Below are 12422 nucleotides of genomic sequence, written 5' to 3' on the forward strand. Positions count from 1 at the left end.
GGGGGATCTTATCAATGGAGACAGAATCCCAAAGGGAGAATGTAAAGACAACAAAGCTAGGCTATTTCCAGTGGTGCCCTGTGACAGGATGAGAGGCAATGAGCACAAACTGAAATACAGGAGGCTCCATCTGAACATCAGGAAATACTTTTTTATTGTGAGGGTGACTGAACACTGACACAGATTGTCCAGAGAGGTTGTGGTGGAGTCTCCTTCCCTGGCAATATTCAAAAGCCAACTGGACATGGTCCTGGGCAACTTGCTCTAGGTGTTGGGGGGGGTTGGACCAGATGACCTCCAGAGGTCCATTCCAACCTCAACCATTCTATGATTGTATACCAGCCTGAATACTTGCTTTGCTCTCCATTAGACTAAAACAAACTCCCCCTTTCATATCAGACTTTAGACAAACATCTCCCCAGAGAAGATCTGTTCATTAGAGATTGAAGTATCTGGACAGCTACATTTTAAAAAAGTTAAGGGTTTTTTTGTTTGTTTGTTTTTTGGTGTAAAAAAGAAAAATCAGTAAGGAGATTAAAGGATGTATATCTAGTATTTTAACAAGCACAATTCATATATAAGAAGGTTATGTGGAATAATACAGAGGGAAGCAATATTTAAGAAACTAATACTGTTAATATAGTATATTCTAATACATCTTTCCTACATGGTGCAGCCAAATATCCAACAAAGAGTATTACTGTTTTTCACGAAGATTCTGCAAACCTCAATCAAATGATCTAAAATTCTGTAAAATACATGCTTGTTCCTTAACTTCAATTTCCGTCAGTAGTTTTATAGATCCCCTGGGTCAGACAGAGCAGAAACAGATGGTGCTCTAGACAACTTTACAGTGCATTATCTACAGTACCACAATAAATTAAGAAGTTCTGCAGATACTGAACTTTTGCTTTTAATTTCAATGTCATACTTCTTATTCCAGTAAGTGTTATAATTTTTAGCTAACTTATTAATCAGGTAGGTGTATAAAAAATGGCCTAACAACTCAGAGCACACAACAGTAACAAATCCAAAAGACTCAGGAGTTGTGCTAGTATGAAATATACACATAAAAGAAAAGTTTCAACTTCAGTTATATCAATGTAGTAGAGAAAGAGATCCATGCAATTGATTTACTCAGGTCTGCAACAAAAATGTTCTTCCAGTCTGTAGTGGCACCTTTTTTGAAATTAAATGGAGCTTGTTTCATGTAATGGGTCAAAACAGCTGTCCTGTGGTATGACCCACTTCTCCATAACAGTGTTAAATCTAACCACAAAATGCCTACAAAGAAGTTTTTTTTTTTTTTTCTTTCTTGTGCCTCTATACCTAAAAGCACAATCTTTACAGGTAAAATATTAAGAAAAATATAACCTGTAAAGCTGGCTGTTCAGATGCTTCCACACTAGACAGTACTGACAGACAACAAATGCGTGAATAAACGTTAATATAGATAAACATTGTACTGTAATAAAGACTATGTTAGGACTGCAAAGTTGTTATAAAATCACTGAAAACTTTTGCAATGTTTTCCATATTTCTCTCTCATATACTGTGCATCAAGTTCCCGCCAATAGGAATTATGTTTTGCTACTACTACCAAAATCCTCCTGGTAGAAAAGGTATTTTAACACTTTGCTATAAGCAGATAAAACTTGAATTCCTAGTATTTTAGGATCTGTGTCTAAGACTAGAAGAATATAGTCCCTAATTCTTAGAATAAACTCTAGAAAAGAAACTTTTAAATGAATGAGTCTAAAGTACAAACAAAAATAATATGAAGGTAAATAATAACTTCAGCTTAATTAATGATAAAATACGTAAGTCTTGTTTCAGACTACTAAAAGAGTCATAACTTAAAGTTGATCTGCTACAGTACCTGAATTAGCCATATATAATTATATACTATATAATTAATACTTGGGTTATCATCTCTTTTTTATCACATATCCTTCTTCAATTTTACAGCCTGTTTTTCCTTTTTCTTCTGTTTCATAAATCCTGGTCCTTTTCTTACATTTTTGTCCATTTTTCCTTCTAGGCTGTGTCTGCAGAAAGACAATGGTGAACTAACAGTTCTCATCTGAACATCATCAATCAGGGAAAATGAATGAAGTTTTCTTCACTAGGGACTTTTTTTTTTTTTAACTGGAACAGAAACTGTTTTAAGGTTGACAAAATGTAACTGGTTTCTTGTTTGAACGTTGATTCTAAGGTTTTGTCACAATTTTACTAATGAAACATGTTTCGGCTACTATCACCCAGATCGCCTGTTACCAATCTCTAACAGATATCAGCTATATAACTACCAGTTATTCATATCAGGAGAACACTGTGCCAAGATACCTCTGCTTATGTGAGCCAGAAGCCACCTTTCAACTCTTCTGGCGCACTACCTATTTGGCAACCTAGTCACCACTATTCATAGGACTTAGGAGTACTGTAACATGGAGAGACATCTAGTTCCCACACTGTGAGGAACGGTATACAGTTGGGATGAGATGGTCCAGTGTGGGAGTAGCAATCTTGAAAGGCCAGAAAACAAAGATCTTGATGCCGGAACTGCCTCAGCATTCTAGATCAATAAGGCATTTTGGATCAAAGGGGTCCCTGTTTGGCTTTTTTGGGAAAACTCAGAGCAAAAGAGAAAGAAAGAAAAATACACTTGATTATAGTATTAGGAACTTGTTAAAGAAGGGGGGGTAGTGGCCTAGACAATGAACAAAACTGCTGGCACTCTGTCAGAAAGTCATAATTTTTCATTTCACTATGTTTTCTTTCAGAGCACAGCATTTTACAATCTTTCCTTCTGTATTACTAACCTACAGCAACACATATGTAAAAGCCAACTTTAACTATCTTCTCTACAGTTGGAAAGATACACAAAATGATGGAAACAAAATTAGTGTAAAAAGCAGGGAAAACCTGCAAAAATATGCGACATACTTGTTTCTTTATTCAGTAAGTTATTGGGTGATGTTTGATACTAAAAGATGAAAACAAACCAACAATTCTTATGATTTAACTTTGGGCTGCTAGCTTCAGTACTCCAACATAAAGAGTGTTTTTGCAGCATGAACAGATCCTTTTCTTCCATTACAACTCTATTTTTTTCTTGAAGCATTATCTTGTAGTGTTCTCCATTTAAACACACTTATCAGAGCTGTATAGGTATTTTAAAGGACTAGATGAAAAATCCGAGTTTCAAAATATTTGGATGAAACCTTTCCTCTGCATCCAATGAATGAGTTTTCCACCAGCTCCATGTGCTTTTTCTCTCCCCTTCAAGAGCGTTGGTATTTTATTTTCTTGGAATAGAACCAGCAATAAGCAGCAAGAATCTTATTATTTTCATGACATTAATATGAAGAAGTTAGACTGAATCCTTATTATAGTGTTTCAGTAGGTTCTTTTCTGTCTAAAAGAAGCCATGAAAAAGATGTTTGTAGAAGACAGATATCATCATCTAGTTGGGAGTGAATGGTTGGATGAATATTGTATCAAGAATACTGACTCGTAAGACTATAAACCTATTAAGATAGAACTCTTGTTACCAGCTCTAAGGAGCTGAAAGAGAATATATTTAAACTTTATAAGGATTATAGTTGGTAAAATCTCCTTATAAATCTACAGTTTATGAAAAAATGGGTACTTTTAATGAATACATTTGGAAAAAAAAAACCCTGAAAATCCCCTCCAGCATAATGGATCATATCAGGCCAAGGTAAAACAGACAAAAAGCTACAGAAGTAGATGTCAGCTTTTGACTTGTTCGTTTTATTTCTGCCAAATGTACTTGGATGAAGTCTTCAAGTCTGACTCGCATGTTTGAAGAAATTAGACAAGCAGTATTTGCATAGGCAAGCACAGATGGCCATATGGATTTGTTTCTATCACACCACAATCTTTTCCACAGTTAAAATTTGTGAATCTTTTAGTTTGAATACTTATGGAAGGCCTGGACTTGCTTCAGAGAAACCCAGTGAATTCTGTGCTGCCAGAGACCACCTGGTCAGTGAGGGGGCTTCCAGGAGAGCATACAAAAATCCTCCTTCCAATCTGAGCCGGAGTATTTATTGACAGGACTTTTAGCCACACAGAGTACAGCTCAAAAAGCTAGACCAGAGCTTTTAAAATAAGCTCTTACGGTTTATGAGGTGTTTAGGAGACTTTATTCTGATGTTACAGACTTCTAACTATAAGCTTAGAAAGAAAACAAAAACAAAACCAACCTCACCCAACAACACCCCCTCAAACAACTGCATGCACGTACACACATCTAAAGCTACTACATACACATATATGCACAAGCAAGCACACTAACAAAATACACTATCCATTTCAAGTACAGATACAGTTTTATCACAACAAATAAATGAATTTAGGTTTGTAAGACAGACTACTTTGGTGTCATGTTGAATTCAAACCCCAAGAGTATTTATTTTTGTTGACAGCTACATCTCTTTACGAACAACTGTTTTTCCAAGTTTGTGGGAATTACATTCCCTTCAAAAACATCTTTTGCTCACAATAACTTCAGAGACTGAACATGTACTAAGTAAAATACTCAGTTATTTCAACAGTGAAGTAGCCACCTTTATGTCATACCAAGTATAACACACCCTGCTGCTCCCACTGTGCTTATTACTATAGAAGTTCTTCTGTTTTAAAGAACAATGTATAGAGTTTTTACAAAATCTCTAAAACCAACAAATTCCAAAAAAATTCTATTTCTTCTATAAAATACAGTGTGTATGAAGAAAAATGCTGAAGTAAGATAGCTTCAATTACTTTAATTCAGAATAATGTACATAATTAATTTTGAGTAGTGGAGGTAACATGGTAATGTACAAAATCTACATATATACATGGGTAAGAGGTTATAATAGAGAGGAAAAACAGCAAGAAATTGTATAATTTCAAATCAATTTTTTTCTTAGGTGTCCAAGTACTTAAGTTAATTCCTTGTGCTTTCCATTAAAATGTAGTAGTTATATAAATGCCTATATACTATTTTCCCCATAACTGCTTACATAGGAGGGGAGATTTGTGGGTCTGAATTACCTCCAAGTGAGGGAGAGATATGCACCTAAATTTCCCACATCTTACAGGAACTTTTAAGTTGCTGAATTATATCACAGAGGCGGAGTTAAAGGCACTCACCCTTTTACTGGTGTAAGGCTTGATTTAGTTGATATGCTTTAAGAACCATTAGAAGAATATCTTTCTGAAACATGCAAGTATTCTCAGTTTCTGATTCCCACTGAGAATGCACACTTCTCAGCTCAGGAGGTACTGCCGTGCCCAGAAGCAGACATTAGTGTCTGGGAAATTAATACTAAACTTCATATGTTTCTGGAACTGAATGGTTTTGAAAATTTGGGACTGAAGTCCCAATTAGATCAGCACAGGCAGCAATTAAGCATCTTTTATGGATTCAGTCCTATTTGCAATATTCAGAGCAGGTTTACAGAAATGGGATAATAAATGAAAGAGAAACCAGTAATTACTGTCAAAAGGTTAAAGATACATTACAATAATGCATTCCAAGCAGCACATTAATAGAAAAGGAAATGTGTGCACGGCAAGCAGCTGCTCATGCAGTGTTATGGCACCTCAACTTTTTTGAGGCATTTTACACTTGCAAATACTTAGGAAATTTGTAAAACTGAAGATGAAAAATAGCCTTAACCAATGCACTACTTGTGCTATCTTATTATAAAAAAAAACTCCAGTCAAATAAGCACTGTAATTTTGAGTTCTGAATTTGGTGAGACTTCTCTTCAGAAAATTAAAACTTATTAAAGAACTGCAAAGCAGCTTACCTGTCTATTCTTCCTCACTAGACCATATAATCACAGCCTGTTAGTTGAGCTCCACTTTCACAAGAACGAAAATTAATTCCATTTTAAATAAATATGGCTACCACATTGAAGAGAAGCAACCCTCTTATGCACCTCTAGTTACCAGAAGGATCCAATACAGATTAGGCCTGTACTAAAGACTGAAACAATATTCTTTGCACACATTCGGATATTAGTTAAAAATATACTTTTACCTCTCCTGACATATCAGGTGCCATAGGAATGACTGGCCACAAAGAAGAGTAGATTCCAAAAAACACCACCCAAAGTGCTATGCTGCCCCAGATAGCTATATGGCTGAACTGTTAAAACAAACAAACAAAAAAAGAAAACAGAACAATCATCACAGATGTATTATGACATAAAAAAAGATCTTTGCTACTTTGTATTTACAAAGTGATTCTGATATATTGGATGAAATTTCCATGCCTTGTATTCATTTAACTCTGCTACTTCAGTTAGCTATTTCTTAAAGCAAGATGATACTTTCAGCAGCAATATTATTGCATTTTAAGCCAATTTAAGTTCAATTACAATCAGTTCAGAGTAATTCCATTTTTCTAGTTTAAGGATTACTTTAAGCCTTATCCCAATGTCCTCCTTTGCAGTTATTTTCTGTATGTGGATATTCTGTCTTTCTATGCAGTAACCACAGTTTAGTTTGATACTGTGGGCAGGGTTGACAAACTGTAAGGGTGTAATATAATAAATAAGGAGAAAATAATACAATTATTCATCCATCATATTTTATAGAACATTTGAGAATATGGTACCGACATTTGCTTACCAACGTCCAATATGAGGTCTCTAATCCAGCCTTCAAACACACAGTTAGAACCACAAACTTAAAAGAGAGAGAGAGAGGGGATTCTTATTTAATATAGGAATCTTGGTTAACATATAGAATTGATTAGTTTCGTTAAACTTTCAGGAGAACAGAAGAAAAAGTTTAATGATTTTCATACTTCACGTTCACTTGCACAAATGAAATAAGGGAAAGGATAATCAATCTCTTCAATTTAAATGTGATTTCCTTAATAATACTCAACAAAGTACTGTGTGTATCAATGCACCTAGGTGTGTAATAGGATCCAAACCAAAGTTCATAAAGCAGAAGGCAATCATTTCTATGGACCTGCAGAAGCTATGGAAGAGCCCTTCCACTTTAAGAAAATCTGCTCCCCCCAAAATGTAGGACTCTCAGCAGCCCCAAAGTGAAATTCTTTTAGGCGACAGCTAGCTGTATTTTTCCTCTTTTTTTGTAAGTGTGTGCCCTTAGATTTGAAGTTTAAGTGCCCCTTTGAAACGACCACAGTAAAATGCCACTAGAAGATCTAAAGATACGTCCCAGTAATGAACTAGTAATAGAACACTAAGAATTATTAGCTTCCATTAATAATCTCCACTCATTTGATTTGGAAAACTCTTTTGTATTAGAAATCTTAAACATTTCCCTTGCCTCCTAGAACTCTGCAAGTCTGGCTCTTACTGAGTCGTTAGCTTCTTTATCAATGGGATTTTGGTTACACAGAAAGGCTCGTGAAAAGTATAGTCCACTTCAGTAGAGATGGCAGACCCCCTAGTTACGGAGAGGATGACTACTACTTTCTACATGAAGACAGATTGAGAAGATCTAGATGCTGGGCTGAAAACTTGCATTTGATCACACTTACACCAGCCTAAATTAAAGGAAAAAAAAAAGTTTTGCTTACTTCATTACTACTTCGTTAGTAAATGAATCACCTTTGCCAAATCCTGAAAAGCCAGAGAGTTAACTGTTGGCAGCCGAAGACTTACGTTCTGCATACAAAGTAACACGTTGAATGAGTCTGTTATGTCATTTTCATTCTTCCCTCTCATCTTTACTCTGTTCTCATCTTTACTAGTTTTATGGAGCAGTCTCTGAAAACATCATGTTATTGTCCTGTAGGACATACTCCATTTTAGTTTAGAGATGAGCAGTAGTAGAAAGTTTATAATCCCACAGCAAGGACTAGTTGATTCAGGAAAATTGTTTATCTCCTTCCTTTGAAATTCACATAAACAGGTTTTCTGTTTAGCAAAAAAATAGTTATTACATTTTGTAACTGATGTGTGAACATGTATCACAAGTTTTGCTCTATGTGCAATCTGAAGAACATGAGGCTGAACAACTGAGTCACAAAGACCAAGCTCCAACTGTTACAGCTATAGTTTAAACTCTAGTTTGTTGGCCAGGTTGGCAGCAGTGAGTTTGTCTGTGGCTGAACTTCAAGGAGCCTCAGAAACTCAGAAGAAATGTACTTCAATCAGAAGCTGAAAATAACTGGTTAAATATTTTTGATAAGTCTTTCACTATGTCTGGTGCACAGAAGGATAGATATCCTGCCAGAAAACTTCCACCCTAGCTATAAGTTTATACTTTTAATTCTGGAATCTCCTATTTCAACTACTGCTGCATTATTAAGGACAAAAAAAAAAAAAATCACAGCGCCACAATTCTGTTATCTGAAACATGTGTGAAATCTAATTAGAAGAAAATTAAGGACCATGATGAGTGTTATAATTTTCTTAGTCTATCCAGTTCTGGTGCTATATTTGGATGAATGAAAAAAATGAATTATGGCAAAACCCCCCCCAACTTATCTGGTACACTTGCTTGCTACTTTTGAGTCATTTGTAAGAAAATAAAACATCTTCTTTAGGATCAGATCAAGCATTCTCATTGCATAGACAAAATGTATACACAACACAAACACTGCAGGTCTCTAGAAAGGGAGACATAGACTACGTGAATATATACACTCCTTGCATCTTAACTGATTCCCCTAACAAAGTTACCAACTATGCACAGCAGCTTACTGAAGAATTTGGGTTTTATTGCTCCCTCCTCCCTTGATCCAAACTAACAATAGCTCACTGAATCCTACCCAGGAAACAAGAAATCAAACTGGTATTTTGTATAAAGCACTGAGCTTTTTTAAAAAGACCTCTCAAGAATGGTCATACAAATATTTTCATAGCACTCTACTCCTATTTGAAATTTATGTTAGAAGAAATAATTCCAGGACATGATATGAATCAGTGCACATTCCTGACTTGCTTTGTGGATCCAAAGAAACTGTATTAATTCCTGAATCCCTTTGCTACTGATTTTTGCACAAGTGATGAATGTAGACTTCCTAAGAACAGATCAAAAGCAGTGGAAAGAATGAGAAGTACCTTAGCCTTATGATTTTGATATTTCAAGACAATGACTGACACCCACCAGTGCATATCACTTCACATGCACAGATTTTTAAAAAAATCTTCAGAAAAATCCCCCCCCCCAATTTTGAAAGTGTCTCAAATCTTCATGTGTGCTCCAGACCTCCTTGAATTCCTGTGCAAGAGGAGGAATACATCAATTGCAACCCCCGTGCCTCCCCAGATTTTCAATCTGAAGTGAAGGAAAGTGGAGAATCTGGAAAACAAATGAAAAAGCAGGTTGTCTGGACTTATAATGGTGAAATAATGTTTTCTTGGGAAATTCTTGGCCATTCTGCAGGTTAGTAGCAAGCAATTAGCCTCTCAAGATGGTGAAGTTTCAGCTCTCCTAACTGAAAGGAAGTTGCAGAAGGTGACAGAACTGCACTGTGACTTCTGTTTTATCATTTATGGATACAGCTTGACAAACAGTAATGAGTAGCTCCAGGTTACTATATTGAAAGTATCAGAAATCAACTAATTTCTGAAGGTGGTGGAAAGTGTTGCTGCAAATCTGAAAATGCAGGCTTTGATGTTTGTGAGTCAGCTGATGTCACAGATGATACTCAGATGTTCTGCAGTACTGTAAGATTTCAAGACTTATCCATCAACTGATGGGCGACAATCTAAACGATGGCACTTTTCGAACACTCAGTTCCACAGGACCTAGTGTAATCCAGTAAACCCTTAGTACAGCATACGTAACTTGTTTTCTCCTGGTGCCAAGCTTGGCTTTTGGAAGGAAGCGCAGAGCAGAACAACCGGGTAGGATGAAGTTCTGAGATCAGTTTAAGAAAGAACTTCAGCTGTGATTGCAGCAATATGTTGAATAATTGGTTTTAACAAGTGTACAGTGCTAATTCACTCTACAAAATGATGGCCAATACAAAGGATACTTTTAGGGCCATCAAAGAAAAGGAGATGCTATCAGAAAACTTGGCTTAGATGCTAGGATAGGTAAAGTTATGCAACTCATGTATACATACAATTCATAAAATAAATTTCAGCTGAACTGAGCAAGGTTGCAACTTCTAAGTACAATAAACAACGAAACGTTTGTAGATAGGGTGAAAACTCTGGCCAGAGAACCTCTCCCCAAGAAGAACCTGTTTCACTTAGAACAACAGGTGGTTCTGATAGATACTATTATGAAGTATTTATCAATATTGGGGAAAGCAGTGACATTCAGATAAATGACTGACTGCTAAACACTGCTCAGTGTTATGAGATCATAATACAAATAGACCTGTGTCAGTTGAACTACTTCTGTCAGGACTGAGCTATGACAATGACTGTGACCTTACATCTTAATTTTATTAAGACTTGCACAGAAAACACTTACCCAGGAAATTCTATCCATCCCTAATGAAGATCAGTTCATCATATGATAGATTGTTCGATCATACGTGACTACTGCTGACAAAACATGCTGTGCTTGGATTTTGGAACAGGGAAAGGGAAGTGTAGAGCAAATAAACTTTTGAGAGAATGTGTGAACAAACAATTTTTCAATGTGCCTGAAAGAACCAGTTTAAAGTCCATGTACGGACTGGCAGAAGAAACATTTTATTTTAACTGCCACAGCAATAGGAAATACACAGAATGGACTATCGTTACTTGGCCCTTTATGCTCTTTAACCTTTCTGGTTAGCTGACCAGAAAACACTATTCAAAATGTCCTCTCATACATAGGAGATGTTGACAGTAGCTACACCTCAAAGGACTACAACGTATTCTAGAATACTTTCCTTTTATTTCAGTTATGATATTCCCTATTCCTTAAGGAAATCGATTTTGATGTGAATTTGTATTTGTATTATGGCCCCCTTATCTTCATGGAAGAATTAATTTCTTTTTTGGATCTGCCAACAACAGAAGTTGAAAAATTAATTAACCTCTTAATGTTGAGGAACAGAGGAGAGTAAGCACAAGTCTAATTTTGCTTCTAAGAGAGATCTTGGAAAACCCTCATCTATTGGGTAACATTGATACCCAGCAAGTGAAAAACAGGTATTTAGCTTCATTAATTTATTCCAGGAGACAAAGATTAAAAGAAAAAACCCAATAATGACTAATATCTATGAGAGTAACGGAAGATTACTGTCAGGTGTAATTCTGGCAGTTTGGTTGTCCCCAAAGAGGCATCCCACAAATCTTGGTTCCATGTGGCTCTATCTCTCTTTCAAGGCCCCATGATAAATTAAGAGAGGGAGAACAGAATTGTATATTCACAAGTCCACAAACCAGTTCCATATCCAATAACCTGGGATTTCTCCAATGCCGAAACTTACCTTAAATTAATAAGCATGCTAATTAGGGAATTACAGTTCCCATTATTTAAAAAATAGACAGTTTCCAGTAAAGGACAGATGTATCTTCTGGATCTTTATGAAACTGCTTTGTTTTAGAAACTGGAATTAGAATGCAAAATGCACTTCAAACCTTCTCGAAGAGTCATTCAAATGTCATTTCTTATTCTTAAGGCACTACAATGAATCAAGTCTTCTATGCAGAGAATTATAAATAATAATAAAACCACATCTCTTTAAGAGTTAAAGATAGAGCCAATATAGATAGTCAGCTAATAGAGCACCAGATAGCTGTAGGAAGACTTACAGTGTATACAGTGTTCCCCAGGAGCAGGTAATCTGAAGTTTTACCATTGCCGAATACGGTACCTGAAGAAGGAAATATTGATAAAAATAAAACATTTAAACATCCACAACAGCACTATATATATAAAATCTTATTTTTGGTACAAAAGAGATGGTAGCACTTCCCACAGGGTACTAACAGCAGATTTCACCTTGAACTGTATTGAACAGTAGAGATTTGTGACTTTTATAATTTTTAGTCCTTTAAAACTTTCAGTGACTTCAGAAATTATGCTAGAAACAGGAGCTTTTTGTAACATCGTATACCAATATAAGTAATATTGTATTCAGTAATAATTCAATTAGAGTGACTTTTAAGATCACAGATAACCGTATCTTACCTTCAGAAAAATATGAAATATAATAGCTATAGTGTACACTGACTGTAACATATAAGTAAACAGAAAGCTTAGAGAGTCAGATTTTCACTGATTCTGGATATTTTTGGTATAGAAACTTATCTTTGCTCTTATCCATATTTCTGAGATTCAGTTTAAGTAAAAATATAATATACTCGATTTTAATTCTTGAGATGCTTGTTACTTGTAACATTTTCAAAATTTACCCAACTCAAATCTGTCGATCTGTTTTGCACATATGGATACACACAGCATTTATGCAAAGAGTCAGTGCCCTAAAAAGATGTGTTTGCATAAAAATCACATCTACTGTGGTTCTT

The 12422-nt window shown here is 35.6% G+C and overlaps 1 protein-coding gene across 1 annotated transcript in view; it reads right to left on the reverse strand.

Annotated features, from left to right (window-relative positions):
* Positions 1–6058: 6058 nt before the first annotated feature.
* The window catches only part of ATP8A1 (ATPase, aminophospholipid transporter (APLT), class I, type 8A, member 1), a gene marked incomplete at its 3' end in the record, with an annotated part of 87511 nt that continues 81147 nt past the window's right edge, over positions 6059–12422 (reverse strand). The window contains exons 30-32 of the mRNA XM_009584563.1: positions 11706–11767; positions 6652–6708; positions 6059–6166 (exon numbers count right to left, since the gene is read on the reverse strand). Of these exons, the coding sequence (XP_009582858.1) occupies positions 6059–6166; positions 6652–6708; positions 11706–11767 (227 nt within the window). The remainder of the gene's footprint in view (positions 6167–6651; positions 6709–11705; positions 11768–12422) is intronic.

The sequence above is a fragment of the Fulmarus glacialis genome, unplaced genomic scaffold (genome assembly GCF_000690835.1).
Source record: "Fulmarus glacialis isolate BGI_N327 unplaced genomic scaffold, ASM69083v1 scaffold11019, whole genome shotgun sequence".
Lineage (NCBI taxonomy): Eukaryota > Metazoa > Chordata > Aves > Procellariiformes > Procellariidae > Fulmarus > Fulmarus glacialis.